Below are 15,698 nucleotides of genomic sequence, written 5' to 3'. Positions count from 1 at the left end.
TAGCTACCTTCATTATTTTATTGCTGTTGTTATTGCATAACAATATGAGTCATATTCTCCGATTGATTTTGTGCACAAACTAAGCTAGTAAGAAGTTACCACCAGCTTTCCTTCCATAGGTTGATTCTGAACAGCGTACAATGGACACTCACAGTCAGAAACATACAGCCAATGAAAGTGAAAATATTCAGTGCCATGCTAAAGTGGTTATACAGAATTTTAAATGAACATTTTTCCACTCAATAAGTGGCAATCATGTCTCATTATGAGCATGCTATTGTGGTAATGTCCAGAGGCCCCATTAAGAGATCATGGCCCAACTGCATGAGGTGCTGAACACAAATATAAGTAAGAGTAGTAGCCCCCGAGAGCTTGCAATCTAAGTATAAAACAAGAGATTACAGATGAATAAAAGAGGGGGGGGGGAGGGGAGACAACAAGAGAAAAGACAGTTATGACAAGTGCCTCCACTGGTGCAAGTTGCTGAGGGACAGATTTGGAAGGTGCATGGAAGGAAACACCAGTCATCCGGTCCTTCCGCACTACTGAGGGGGATTCTAGCCAAGCACTTTCTTCAAACAGTGAAGAAAATGGAATATTATATCACTAGAACAGAGAAAAAAGCCCACTAGAGACCAATAGGTTCTGCAGGGGATTAGCCCCTCTGGATATCACATCTTTACTGTACTGGTGATGCCCATAATTTTTGTTGATATTATTTTGCTCTCTAAGTCCCTGATTCCACAATGAGAACCACGCAGATGGTTCCCTGAACCTACATGGAGCACAATTTCTGCCTGAGCACATCTCCTCTGATAGTATGTTATCTGGTGGACTCTACTGAGGATCTCAGCTGCCTTCAGTCATGTCTTTTCACATACTGGATCATGGCTACAAATATGGGAAGAGATTTATGATAGCAGATAGCAGAAAATAACATAAGATCCAATGGAGGGAAGGTGAAGATAGACAAATTCAGACTAGAAATAAGGCACAAATAAATGAGGGTAATTAACTATTGGAACAATTTTTCTACGGATATGATAGATTCTCCATCATTTAAATCAACACTGGAGATCTTTCTAAAAGATATGCTGTAGCTCAAACTAGGGTGACCAGACATCCTGATAAAATTGGGACCGTCCCGATATTTGGGTGGTTGTCCCGCGTCCCGATCTTTGGTCACGACGCAATGTGTCTGGATATTTTGCTCCGCCAGCAGCACTGGTGTTTTGGGGTTTTTTTGGCTCTGCGGCAGACCCCCTCCCATGTGTCCCGATATTTTCTTCATCTCATCTGGTCACCCTAGCTCAAACAGAAGTTACAGGCTTGATGCAGAAATTATTGGGTGAGGTTTTATGGCTCTCTCCTGCCTACATACCTTCCCCTTCCTCCCAGTCCCACACTCACTCTCCAGTTCTATCCTCTCCCCACATCCTCCTTCTCCCATCACAGCCCCCTTCCCTCTCTCAGAGCCTCCTCACACCTGGCCACTCCCCAGTTCTGTCCTCCTCCCACAGCCCCCCCACGCCCACACCGCTCTCCCATCACAGCTTCCCCCCTCAGAGCCCCCTCACACCCACTCCTCAGTTCTGTCCTCCTCCTGCAGCCCCCCCACACCGCTCTCCCATCACAGCCCCCACCCCCCTCTCAGAGCCCCCTCACATCCACTCCCCAGTTCTGTCCTCCTCCCACAGCCTCCCCACGCCCACACCGCTCTCCCATCACAGCTCCCCCCACACCCACTCCCTAGTTCTGTCCTCCTCCCACAGCCCACACCACTCTCCCATCACAGCCCCCACCCCCTCTCTCAGAGCCCCCTCACACCCCCTCCCCAGTTCTGTGCTCCTCCCACAGCCCCCCCTCACACCCCCTCCCCAGTTCTGTCCTCCTCCCACAGCCCCCCCCACCGCTCTCCCATCACAGCCCCCCCCTCACACCCCCTCCCCAGTTCTGTCCTCCTCCCACAGCCCCCCCACGCCCACACCGCTCTCCCATCACAGCCCCCCCTCACACCCCCTCCCCAGTTCTGTCCTCCTCCCACAGCCCCCCCACCCACACCGCTCTCCCATCACAGCCCCCCCTCACACCCCCTCCCCAGTTCTGTCCTCCTCCCACAGCCCCCCCACCCACACCGCTCTCCTATCACAGCCCCCCGCCCCCTCTCACACCCCCTCCCCAGTTCTGCCCCTCCCCCCATGCCCTCGCCCCGCCCTCCCACACGTACCCCCAGGGCGGAGGGCGGATCGCGTCGGTTAGTCCCGCCCTCGGCTCCGCCCGCGGGGTCAGGCTCAGCGCGTCTCGGGACTCTGCGGGGCCGGTGCGCGCCGCGGCTCGGGGCGGCTATGGCGGCGTTGCGAGCGCTGCGGAGGCTCGGGGCCAGCCTGGCTCCGCGCTGCCCCGGCCGCTGCGGCCCCCTCATCTCGCCCCGGACGGGCCGGCCGCAAGCAGCCTCGGCCCGGAGCCTGGGCACCGGCGCGCTGCTGTGCGCGGGTGAGTCCGGCCACGGGCAGCCGGGGATGGAGCCGCGAGGGCGAGCTGCGGCCGGGCCCACATGGCGGGAGGAGGGGCCCCAGTGCACGAGGGCTTCCCGGGGGGGCGGCCCGGTGCGTGTGTGGCCCGTGCTCGGGGGCCGGGGGTGTTGGGGCAGGCGCGGGGGGGCTCCGAGTGCAGGGAGGGGCTGGTGCATGCGAGCTTTAGGGCTGGCGTTGGAGCACGCAGGAGTGGGAGCTGCTACTGCTGCGTGGAGTGTGGTGCACGCACCCGTTACTTTGTTGGCGACGAGCTGTGTCCGACAGTGGCGTTTAACATCTCGGGAGAGCGAGGCTTACCGCAGTGGTTTCCAGCCTTTTCTCCTGGGTGAACCCCGGAAAGTTTTCAGAGGGAGGTGCGGACCCCTTTGGAAATCTCAGGCATAGTCTGCGGACCCCCATTTGAAACCCCCGGGTGAGAGGAAAGGGGAAGGGTCCTGTTCTAAATGGCAAAGCGGGGAGCCTAATCCAGAACGCCTGACTCCTACTCTCTGAACGCTAGAAATCTGCCTGATCCCTTAATCTGCAGAAAAGGGGATTTATGCCTTAAAATCACGCATTTTTAAAGACGTAACTTTTAGTGACACAAATAATGGGGTGGAGTCAAGTTAATAAATCATGTTCCACTGTATATAGCCTGGTTTAAAAACAACACAACACGTTTTGCAAAATGGACAGTGAGCCATTATTTTGGTCACAGATGCTTTCTCTGCAATAGTAAAGGTCTTACCTGATTTTAATCAATAGGTAATGCTGCAGTGGGGTACAAGCACTACGTAGACTTAAGGCTGGTCTACACTGGAGGGGTATCGATCTAAGATACGCAACTTCAGCTACGTGAATAGCGTAGCTGAAGTCGAAGTATCTTAGATCGATTTACCTCTCGTCCTCACGGCACAGGATTGACGGCCGCGGCTTCCCCTGTCGACTCCACTACTGCCGTTGGTGCTGGTGGAGTTCCGGAGTCGACGGGAGCGCGTTCGGGGATCAATAAGCTGTCATGGGATAAAAGGAAAGGTCCTTTCATGGATTGAGAACCGGTTAAAGGACAGGGAACAAAGGGTAGGAATTAATGGTAAATTCTCAGAATGGAGAGGGGTAACTAGTGGTGTTCCCCAAGGGTCAGTCCTCGGACCAATCCTGTTCAATTTATTCATAAATGATCTGGAGAAAGGGGTAAACAGTGAGGTGGCAAAGTTTGCAGATGATACTAAACTACTCAAGATAGTTAAGACCAAAGCAGATTGTGAAGAACTTCAAAAAGATCTCACAAAACTAAGTGATTGGGCAACAAAATGGAAAATGAAATTTAATGTGGATAAATGTAAAGTAATGCACATTGGAAAAAATAACCCCAACTATACATACAACATGATGGGGGGCTAATTTAGCTACAGCGAGTCAGGAAAAAGATCTTGGAGTTATCGTGGATAGTTCTCTGAAGATGTCCACGCACTGTGCAGAGGCGGTCAAAAAAGCAAACAGGATGTTAGGAATCATTAAAAAGGGGATAGAGAATAAGACTGAGAATATATTATTGCCCTTATATAAATCCATGGTACGCCCACATCTCGAATACTGTGTACAGATGTGGTCTCCTCACCTCAAAAAAGATATTCTAGCACTAGAAAAGGTTCAGAAAAGAGCAACTAAAATGATTAGGGGTTTAGAGAGGGTCCCATATGAGGAAAGATTAAAGAGGCTAGGACTCTTCAGTTTGGAAAAGAGAAGACTAAGGGGGGACATGATAGAGGTATACAAAATCATGAGTGATGTTGAGAAAGTGGATAAGGAAAAGTTATTTACTTATTCCCATAATACAAGAACTAGGGGTCACCAAATGAAATTAATAGGCAGCAGGTTTAAAACAAATAAAAGGAAGTTCTTCTTCACGCAGCGCACAGTCAACTTGTGAAACTCCTTACCTGAGGAGATTGTGAAGGCTAGGACTATAACAATGTTTAAAAGGGGACTGGATAAATTCATGGTGGCTAAGTTCATAAATGGCTATTAGCCAGGATGGGTAAAAATGGTGTCCCTAGCCTCTGTTCGTCAGAGGATGGAGATGGATGGCAGGAGAGAGATCACTTGATCATTGCCTGTTAGGTTCACTCCCTCAGGGGCACCTGGCATTGGCCACTGTCGGTAGACAGATACTGGGCTAGATGGACCTTTGGTCTGACCCGGTACGGCCTTTCTTATGTTCTTATAATATATTGCGTCTAGATGAGATGCGATATATCGATCCCCAAGAAATCGATCGCTACCCGCCAATACAGCGGGTAGTCTAGACGTACTCATAGTGCAGCCATTTTCATCACTATGGCATAATCCGACCACTTGTTAGCACTGCTACCCAAGTGACCATGTGGTGCTTCTTGCTGATCTTAGTGTGCTTGAGGCCTTAGATGCTTTTACTCAGGGGTGGCTCCAGGCCCCAGCACGCCAAACGCGCGCTCGGGGCGGCAAGCTGCGGGGGACACTCTGCCGGCGCTGCGAGGGCGGCAGGCAGGCTGCCTCCTGCAGGCGTGCCTGCAGAGGGTCTACTGGTCCCGTGGCTTCGGTGGACCTCCTGCAGGCAGGATCAGGACCCTGAACCCTCTCTACTTTAGGGAACTTGGACCGGTGTAACTATACTGATGTAGCTATGCTGCCCGCTGATATGAACACCAGATGTGCTGCACTGGTGCAAAACTGGGCTTGCAGCAGTGTCACTTACTCCACTTCTGCCTAATGTAGGACAGGTACTTTGTCCTGGAAGACAAAACAATGGGATATGTTTCTCCTTTTGACTTGGTTTACCATGCTAAAAAGGATTTCTGGCAAATAGTGTATTACCCATGAAGTTCTTAATCAGAAGCAGGCTTCTAGTTTAAGGGTACTTGCAAAGATGTTATACTGCTGCGCAACTGTGAAAGTGTTTTGAAGTCTTGAGCTTCCATTACTGATCCATTTATTAACTCTTAAGAGAAGACCAGTACCAAAAAAAGAAATCAGAAGTCAATACATAATGTCCTAGACAAAAGAGATGCAGAAAAAGGAGGAGGTGGGAAGGGATGTGATGACAGGTTTATAATAGCAATGACCTCCAGGTACTGAATTTCCTGGCAGTTAATAGCTAGCTGGGTTAAGGGCCTGAGGTATTCCCTTGTGCCTCCTTGTTCCATGTAAATAGTGGGGAAAAAATGGCTTTCTCATTAGTCACTCCTTGCTTAATTACAAGAGTGATTCTTGAATCATCTCTCATCATGTCAATCTTTCTAATATATGGGGCATTTCTTCTGTAGATATATCCTGTATGTAATAATTAAACCACACACTTCTTTACAGAAAAAAAATGAGTATCTATATGCCATTGCCTGTTTGTGATGGTTGGCTCAGGTTTTTCTCACTTTTAGGGCATGTCTACACAGGGATGCTTAGGAAAGTTAAGCTGAATTAACTGAAGATATAAATTTAAAATGAATCGGTTAAAGCCAAAGCAAATTCACTTTGGAAGTGAATTAAGCTGAACAGAACAAAGGCCTCGTTACTTCCCAATGAGCTCATCCACCTGGGTTTAACGAACTTTAAATTCACGCCTTCAGCTAATTCAGTGTCATTTTCCTGAGTCCCCATGTAGACGTGCCTAGAGTTTTCAGTAGTAATAATGAACTGTAGTAAAGCAGATCGCTTAGTTAATCTCAGGTTTTTGTTGTGTTCAACGTTTAAATGTTTTTGAGACCATTCCAAGCAAGGTTATTTATTAAATCTCTCTACTGTTTATATGAATTTAGAATGTTTGTTGCCATAGTGGATTACAAGAGTTTTTTGCTTTTCTTTTTGATGTGCTATAAAGAGAAATTTACAGACTGTTCCAACAGTTCAAAACACAAGTTTTTTTAAATTTTGCTTTATAATCAAATTTTATATATGCTTGCGTGTCTTCATGATGAGTTAGTGGCTGACTCGTGTATGTGAAATACATAACGTTTGTGTTCAGCTAGGGCTTGAGATCTGCTTTGATCATTTGTCTTCATGGGTCCTGGAATTGCAACTTTATACTTAGGGGTTTACAGCAATATAGTTGAGCTGCAGTCCAGGAGCCCAGCAGGTTGATAACAAAAACTGCTGAGTTTCTTCAGGCAGGGGATTACAAGGTAGGGGAAACTTTGAGGTAGTATAGTGGGGATTCTGTAGGGGACCAGTGGCTGAAATTTCATCCTACAGGAGAAGCCAAAAATACAGGGAGGATCTTGGAGTCAAAAAGGAAAGCCAGATAGGAACATGAATTGCCTGGCCAGACTGAATTGCTATGGCACAGGTCATACAGAAAGTTTGGTTTCATAAATAGTCTTTTCCAGTTGTCAGATTGGACACATGTAGTGAATCAGGGTGAAGAAAAAGTACAAAATTCCCCCACTGCTGCTGTACATTCCCCTCATTCCCAAATGTGGCAGATGGGGGGGGCGGGAGGGGAAATGGATGAGTAGAGGGGAAAAGTAGCAGACTGGAAGTTTAAGGAATAGGATGGGGAGCTGTTAAGAAGAGGTTGGGGATTAAAGGTCATGGAGAAGAGAGGTTTTCAAATGGGATTCCAAGAGGGAGAATTAAGTATGAAGAGGTAGGGCATCTGGAACATCGGCATGGAAAGAGGCGCACTCAGGAGAGAATCAGAGTAGTATTTGTAGAATACATACAGAAGTATGAGTGAGAATTGCTGTGAAGTGATCAAACTTTAACTGGGTCTTTTCTTAATAGACAATTATATAGGACAGTTCTCTGGTGACCCTGCAGTAATTGCACAACAATTATATAAATGTCCCAGAAGCTGATCCCCATATTCCTGTGGGGTAATCCTTACTTGCATGAGTAGTCTGATTAACTGTAATGAGCATAGGGTGCAGAATCATGCCTCTTATCTGGATTTGCAGAATGAAATGAATTCAGTAAAATATGGACAGTTTGGGGGATTCAGTGATCTTATTTCCATTTTTTTAAAACAAAGTGTGAATTGTTGCAATAATGAATAAGTGAAAAATAAATGTACTTAAAAACCATTATGGTTGAGTTTCTGCAAGCTGAAATATTTTTTCTGCAAAGGGATAGTATGACATCTCCATGTTATCTAAGAAAGTTCAAATATAGTGCATTGCATGAGGCACTGTTAAAGTTGCAGTGTTACAGAAATGTCATTAGGGCTGGCTTTAGTGGGAATAACATGGAGAATTGGCGTAATTAAACAATTCTGAATTTGAGGGAGAAACCTTGTAAAGTTGTGTTGGACACACATAACAATGAATAAAATTCTTAAACTGTTATTTTAATTAATAGTACAGTCTTTTTTCCAACTAAATCCCATCTGGTGGTGCTTCATGCTCCATACTTTGAGCTGGTAGCTTTAAATATCATTTCCTATGGCATATTTAGATTGTCCAGGGCCAGATTTTGCCATCTGTGATCAGGCCCCTACTGTGTCACTAAAGATGTAAATCAGGCTGTCTTTTTTTGTAATGGATCTAAATGCTTCTGCAATTCACACTTGCTAGTTATATATTTTGTCATCTAAAGCAAAATGATGCAAATCTGATGCACATTTCAACACTTCACATGTGGTCTGTGTTAATATGAAGCATAATAGCAGCACTTACTAAAAGTGTCCCAAACATGCATTCTTACCATAGCTGAACAATAATGTTCAAAGCCAAACTCAAGAGAAAACAGTGTTTAGAACTGCCAGTATATTAGAGTATTTATAAAAGTAAAATGTCAATATTTTCTGAGATATCAAATCTGTTTCATTTTAGCCCGCAAATTCACAGACAAGCATGAGTGGATATCAGTTGAAAATGGTATTGGGACTGTAGGAATCAGCAATTTTGCACAGGTATTGATTTTTTTTTTTTGTCCTTCAATATTTACTTGTACATTCCTGCTCTTGTCTTTGAACTTTGGATTGTTACCCTGTCCTTTTATTATTTTTATTGCATATAGTGTACACTTGAAGCATATTATGGGCTTAGATCTCAAACTATTTCTTAAAATACATTATACCGCTTCAGCATTTGTGGATAATTTTTTGATCATGTTAGTTCTCCATTGGATTGACTTAGACTTGATGAGCATTTTAGTTGTTAAATCAGAACAATAACAAATCAGACGTATTACTCTTACTGTTTTAATCTTGTTTTTTACTTTCTTATAGGAACATTAGACAGCATGAGGAAATTATTGCATTGTACATGTTTAGGCCAAATTTTGCTCTTAGTTTTACCCTTTTGATTTAAGTGGAGTTGTGAACAGGAATAGGATTTGGTGCAGAGAGTCTGTAATGTGTGAGATACTCATTAGCATCCTCATCTGTGATGCTTACCAAAGATATTGGACTATTAGCTTTCAGATCCTTGGTTGGGGTATTTTTCTAGCTTTAGCCCCTGTTATGACTGGTTAATAGGATGCTAGTTAAAGATGTGCATTAAAAACAAAAAATCCAAAGAAACATGCCTAAACCTGGTAACAACCAAATGTGAGTCATTGATGTATAATATATGGGACAATGTCAGAAGCTTTGAGTGTAGTGGGATTCATGTTCTTTAGGATAAATAGCCTTTCTGTAATTTCAGCTTTCTGAATGTGTAAATAACATCTATTATCATAAAAGATCCCTAAGTTTGTGTGGGGTAGAGATAAAGATCCCTAGGTTTGTGTGGGGTCTTAAAGGGCTTGACCCTGCTCCTGTTGAACTCAATGGCATAAATCCCAGTCACTCAAGTGGCCCAAAACCAGACAACTGATGAGTACTGTCTACTAGGCAATGAGTAAATTGTCTGCATCGGGTATTGCATGATCTTTCAAATGACACAAACAGTAAATCCTTCATGCTTTGGGGGTCAAATCTTAGTTCCCTGACATCATTGGGAGTTTTGCTGTTAGGACCCATATTGGTTCTATAAAAGATCAACAAGAGTTCTGTCACATCGTGCCTGGAGGAATGATTACGTAATTCTTTCTCATGGACTCATAACACAGCTGTAAGCTTATTAAAACCCTAATATATGAACACATCTTGCAATTTAGAAAGCGTGAGAAGCTAACTAGTTTGCAAATTGTGTATCAAAAAACATGATTCCTGTTAAAAGTGTGCAGCCTTTGAGTGGGGTGGGCACCAACATTAAGCAGAGGAATATAATTTTAGTCTAATCAGTTGTGTAGTTACAACCTTAAATCCCTCCTCCACATGCTCATTTAGCTTTTACTAGTGTATATTCCTGATGCATTTGGTTTGTTTTTAGGAAGCATTAGGAGACATCGTTTATTGTAGTCTTCCAGAAATTGGGACAAAGTTGAACAAACAGGGTAAGTATTTTTATTTTAAGCTGTTGAACTATTGCTATAACAATTCTTAAGTTTTAATCTAAACTAACGTAATTATGCCACTTCCTCAATTCTTGTTTTTCATATAGTTAAACATTGTTTGTTTGATGTTACCCTCGGATCCTGTCATATTTAATTTCATTTGTATGGTTGCATATAAAATATGGATTGTTCACATTTTTAAGAGGGCTAAAAGCCTTATTTCTAAACTCTGAATGTTAGAACAGAGCAAATAGGGTTCTCAGATCTTGCTTAATAGGAGAACCTGCCTTTAAAATTGTAAAGACACTTAAAACCAGTTGTTTAATTTAAATGTTTGCTTAAATTTTTAATTATACAAATTTAAATAGAATTGCTACAATAAACTTTTAAAATTGTACAATTTTCCATATTGTGATTTGACAACCTGCCAGTGCTTCTAGGTGACTTATTTGTTACAGTTTTGCAAGGTACTTTTTGGTTGTAGCATTAATCAACACAGCAGCTGATGTGGTGCTTTACAAATTGGAAGCTTTGTACAAACCTTGACCCTCTGGCAAGTTACCAGAGCTGGAATTAGATTTTGATAGTTTCCAGATTCCAGTTCCATGCTTGGCCCATGCTGCTTCTCAGTAATTTAATTATGCATTATTAAATTATAAAGAGTGTAATAACTTGTAAATCACTACAAAAGAGTGAGTGTTAGCAAGCAGGAGGAGGCTTTTCCTTTGTTTTCATAGGGAGTGCTGGTGTTCTGGTACATGTTCTAAAAATCATTCTTGCCTAGAAACGTAAATAATCCACCATGGACTACAGACGCAGGAAATTGCAAAAAAAAGATTACAAAAGAGGTAAAGCAGCAGGACCTCTATTCTGAAATCCTTGTAGTGTAAAATGTCTGCAGCGGACTATTTTAGCCACACTATCTACAGAAGGGCCTGAATGTCAAATGTTGGAGAAAGGCCCTTTGCTTTTGGGCTTCTAATTAACAAACTCAAAATTTTTGTTTTACTTTATAGTGAGAAAATTCATTCCTCCTAGTTCCTATCTGGTCCACCATCTCGAATGCTGATTCTGCACTGTGCACATCTTAATTCCAAACTCCCGGACCCATTACATTCTGTGCTCATACCAACCTGCTGTTCTGACAATTCCATGTTCCTCCAGCCTGTTTCTCATTTCATTACAGTGTACGGCTGCTTTCAGTAACATTTTGCCACCTGCCATTTTAATAACTGTATAAAAAAATATGGAAAAGGGGGTGAGCAATTCACTGGTACCCACTTCTTGATTGTGAATACTAAGGGATTTGTTCTTCTCCGAGTCCATGTACATTAGCTCCTGATGGTGTTTCTGAAAAAGTGCACTCTTAGGCCTTGTCTACACTACCAAGTTTTGTCGACAAAGGTTATGTCGCTTTAATTAAAACCGCTGTTGCATGTCAATGCTATGCTCCTTGTGTCAGCAGAGTGCATCCACACTAGCAGCTCTTGCATCGATACAGAAAGCAGTTCACTGTGGTAGTTATTTAATGTGCAAGTGGCCGCAGGGTACTTTCGGGAGGGTTTGCAATGCCTGATGGGGAAGGTGTAGTGTCACATGATACACATTTCTCAATCGCATGGTTCTATGGGCATCCTAGTAGATTTTCAGCCATTTTTCAACCGAAGTGTGGGGGGGAGGGAGAGACCACAGGCTGACCGACCTATCCTGAGGTGGAGGAGGAGGGACCCCCCCACGTCAGCCCCCGGCTCTGCTCGGCACAGCAGTCTCTCCCCAAGCAGCCCACTCTGCCAGCCTGCCTGCCTTGGTTCTGAGATTCCCTCCCTGCAGCCTTCTCAGCTGCTGGGAGTGGAATGCTGAGCAGCTCTGTAAGCTCTCTGTGCTGAGGAATGTCAAAGCAGCACAGCAGTCCCCCTCCCCGCAGCAGGCCCCTGTGTTCCTACTGCAGGACAGAGCAGGAGCAATCCCCTAATGATCTGCTCTCTGTTCCCAGAGCAGCAAGCTCAGCTGTCAGATATCCAGAGCTTTGAAAAGAGAGGGGCACATGCCTGCAGGGCATCAGAGATCAAAGCAGTGAGCAGAGTGGTCACACGGCAGGCATTGCGGGATACTGGCAGAAGCCAGTTCCGTCGACCACACACACAGCAGTGTCTACACTGACGCTTTATCGCTTTAACTTTTCCGCAAAAAAGCTTTATGCCTCTCATTGAGGTGGTTTTGTTTTGCCGCCAAAAGTAGCTTTGTAGTGTGTACATCTCTCAAGTTTTGTTGGCAAAAGGCAGCTTTTGCCAACCAAACTTTGTAGTGTAGATAAGGCCTCAGTGTGTTAGGAAATCAGAGTTCATGAGACTAATGCTTTGACTATTTCACAGGCAGATTACTTGAGGTAACGGCTAGTTAGCAGCTACTCAGAATTTGTATTTATACTCTGCAGCAAAGGGCTGGATGTGGTTACTGGTGCCTAGCCCCTCTTTACTGGTCAGAAGTTTTGTTGTAAAGCATTGTAAATAGGCTTGGCAGAATTCAAATTTTTTTTTTTATATTTGACAGATAATACTGATGTTTAAACATTTTTTATTTGATCATTCAGTTTTGCACAATTACACAAAATTCTGGGCTTGAAGGTTTTTTTATGTTTATCAATTTAATTGTAGAATTGCAGAAAATTATGGGGGCGGGTCAGAGGTAGCTATTTAATGCCAGTAGATATCCTTCTAATAAGAATTCTAGTAAGTCCTCAAGGTCTGTCTGTACATTTTAGTTATCGATGAAAATATTTTTTTGTTTGTGTGCAATGAAATCAATGTTTACTGACATTTATTGATAAAAATTGAATTCTTCCAAGTCTAATTGTAAGTAAGGCACCAGCCCCCAGGATGAGCTAAGTGACAAATTCCCATCCTTTGTGCAATAGCAGGTAATGTTATCCCTGGACTGCCCCTTCAGCCAGAGTACATAGTTCAAAAAGAAATTTCAAACTTGAAGCTTGTAATCATTTTAATGAAACCAGGGCCTTATCTTCAGCCTGTGTGAAAGTCTCATCCTTTCTTTCTTGTTTAGTTTCCAGAGACTTATCAGGGCTGGGTCATCTTTAAAACCTTTATCTACAAAAGTAAATCATCAATGCCTTTCCTTTCCTTTTATTATTATTATTTTTTTTAAACACAATCCTGTATTTCAGATGAGTTTGGTGCTCTGGAAAGTGTGAAGGCTGCTAGTGAACTCTATTCTCCTCTCACGGGAGAAGTAACCGAAATTAACGCCACCCTTGCAGATAATCCAGGACTCGTCAATAAATCTTGTTATGAAGATGGTAAGAAGCTATTGTTTCACTTTCAAGGAGTAAACAGCACTTTTATGATTAAGATCCAGATGGTGTTTCTATCACAAGCAGATCTTCTATTGTCCATATCTCCAATTTAATTATTTGGAATCTAAAAATGTGACATGGAGGGAACCTGGCCTAGTCTACACTACAGAGTTAAGTCGACATAAGGCAGCTTATATAGACTTAATTATGTCAGTGTCTACTCTGCTGCCTTGCTCCCACTGAGGTAAGTGCCTTACTACACTGACATCATAACTCCACTTCCATGAGAGGCTCAGGCCTTGGCTACACTTGCAAATTTGCAGTGCTGCAGCAGGGTGTGAAAACACACCCTCTCCAGCGCTGCAAATTGCGGCGCTGCAAAGCGCCAGTGTGGTCAAAGCCCCAGCGCTGGGAGCGCGGCTCCCAGCGCTGTACGTTATTCCCCACAGGGAGGTGGAGTACGGACAGCGCTGGGAGAGCTCTCTCCCAGCGCTGGCGCTTTGACTACACTTAGCGCTTCAAAGCGCTGCCGCGGCAGCGCTTTGAAGTGCAAGTGTAGCCAAAGCCTCAGGGTTTATGTCGGGTAGTTAGGGCGACGCAGTGTCTGGACACTGCGTTACTTACATCAGTTGTTGGCTGTCATTCCTGTCAATTTCACAGCTTCCTGCTAGTCGTGAAATTGACCAGAAAGGCTGGAAAGCTCCCTACTGTGAACCCTGTACCTGGCTCAGGCTGTCACCCCAGGGCAGGTGGAGGTCCCCAGTTAGAGTCCGGGGGGACAGCCGGGCTCCTGGCAGAGAGCTCCACACTGAGCTGAGAGTCCAGGGGGCAGCCTGGCTTCCGGCAGGGAGTTGACAGCCCTGAGCTCCCAGCAGAGAGCTCTGCTCGGAGCTGAGCCCCCCCAACACTGCCCCTCTTAAGTCGGCAGAAATGCTTCTGGTGAGGACACACACCAGCGACAGAAGGAGGGTAATGTGGACGTAAACAACCGCAGTAATTACATCAGTAGTTGTAAGTCCACCTAACGTAGGTCTACTTAAGTTTGTAGTGTAGACATGTCTCATGTCTCTGAGCATCCTCTAATTCCAATAAACCCTATAGTATGAAATTGGTAAACATTTTAGTCCTGTCTTCACTAGGAAATTGACCTGTTGCTTACAACTTCCTGAAATCTTCAGCGCTAAATATACTGTGGCTGAGTTTAAATCTCCTTGTAGAGTGGTTATATTTCCTCCTTTAAGGTTAACAGATTTTAAAAGCATCTGAAAATTGTTTTGCGTATACTAGACGACCAAGCCCTTGAGTCCATTCCAGTTTTAAAGAGCTGTAGGTACGTGGGGATGAACTTAAAACATTATTTCCTCAATGTTTGGATTTAGATGCCTTTATTTTAATAGGTCTAATTAAAAAAAAAATTAATTTCTTATTTACAGGTTGGCTTATCAAGATGACTGTGGATAACCCTTCAGAACTTAATGAACTGATGAGTGAGGACGCGTATGAGAAATTTATAAAATCCATTGAGGACTGACCTGGAATGCTAAAATAAACCACTACAAAACACTTACTTCAGCGTAGTTTGTCATAGATTAGTGGTATACAGGAGGTCTGACATTGGGCAGCTTGAAAAAATTGCATATTCCAGTAATTTTTGATAACGTTTCAAGACAAATATGCTGCCTCTGAATCGTGTTGTACTAAAGAGCAATCCTGTGACAATCAGAGATTGCAGATAGGGAAAAAAAATGCTTAACATTTGCTCCCTGTTGCTAGTGATTTTTTTAGCTTACTAAACTTAATTATGTAATTTTCAGAGTTTGGAATGTCATCTAGAGTAAAATAAATTTAGTTCCTAAAAATACACAGAAAGTGTAGCATTGTAACATGCAACAGTCTTAACAGCAGCATAGTAACTGTGTTAGCTGTCCAAATACATTTACATAGCTAACAGGTTGTTGTGATACGAAAGCTGCATCAGGTTTCAGGTGTGCATAGCAATGTAATCTTTAAAAAGTTTAGATTAGTTAAAATTTTCTACAGATAAGTCTAGAGCCTTGCAGCAGACTAGATAACAGAAAATAAAAAAAACTGACTTTACCACTTATGTTTGCTGTTATTTTGTATTCCATGTACCATAACCCATTTTACATATTTTTATAAAGTTTGGTATCCTGTTTGGAACTTGCAAGATTAACCTACCACTTGAACAAACTTGGGACTCAAAATACATGCAACCCTTCAAAGGCTCGGGATCTGTATATTTTAACTATGCATTTGCGTGCTAGAATGACTAATCTCATTCTGACACATACGTGATAGAAATGCAGCCCTCTCTAATGCTTTAACACTATCTCATGCCCTTCTCAGCCAAAACCATGATGGGTTCATTGATGGGTTAAGAGGACCTGAAGTTTCAATAAGAGGCCAGCTGAAGGATAAATCCAATGTACTAAAAAACAAAACAAAAAAAAAACCTGATTTAGGATTAGGGGGATGGGATAGATGGAAGTGATGTGAATGAA

At 43.6% G+C, this 15,698-nt stretch overlaps 1 protein-coding gene across 1 annotated transcript; it reads left to right on the top strand.

Annotated features, from left to right (window-relative positions):
* The first annotated feature begins 2,283 nt into the window (after positions 1-2,283).
* Positions 2,284-15,273, top strand: GCSH (glycine cleavage system protein H). The gene is made up of 5 exons (XM_044986985.1): positions 2,284-2,493; positions 8,318-8,397; positions 9,803-9,866; positions 13,048-13,179; positions 14,610-15,273. Exons 1-5 carry the CDS (start codon positions 2,346-2,348, stop codon positions 14,705-14,707), a joined length of 522 nt encoding a protein of 173 aa, XP_044842920.1. The 5' UTR covers positions 2,284-2,345; the 3' UTR covers positions 14,708-15,273.
* Positions 15,274-15,698: the final 425 nt, after the last annotated feature.

This window comes from Mauremys mutica, chromosome 14 (genome assembly GCF_020497125.1).
Source record: "Mauremys mutica isolate MM-2020 ecotype Southern chromosome 14, ASM2049712v1, whole genome shotgun sequence".
Lineage (NCBI taxonomy): Eukaryota > Metazoa > Chordata > Testudines > Geoemydidae > Mauremys > Mauremys mutica.
The sequence above is the reverse complement of the archived record's forward strand: the minus strand, read 5'-3'. Positions and strand labels throughout refer to the sequence as shown.

Bases quoted from the DNA above. Each gene is read 5' to 3' on its own strand.
- GCSH (XM_044986985.1), top strand. From the start codon at position 2,346: ATGGCGGCGTTGCGAGCGCTGCGGAGGCTCGGGGCCAGCCTGGCTCCG. The intron at 2,494-8,317 runs GTGAGTCCGGCC...GTTTCATTTTAG, and splicing joins CGGCGCGCTGCTGTGCGCGG to CCCGCAAATTCACAGACAAG. The intron at 9,867-13,047 runs GTAAGTATTTTT...CCTGTATTTCAG, and splicing joins GACAAAGTTGAACAAACAGG to ATGAGTTTGGTGCTCTGGAA.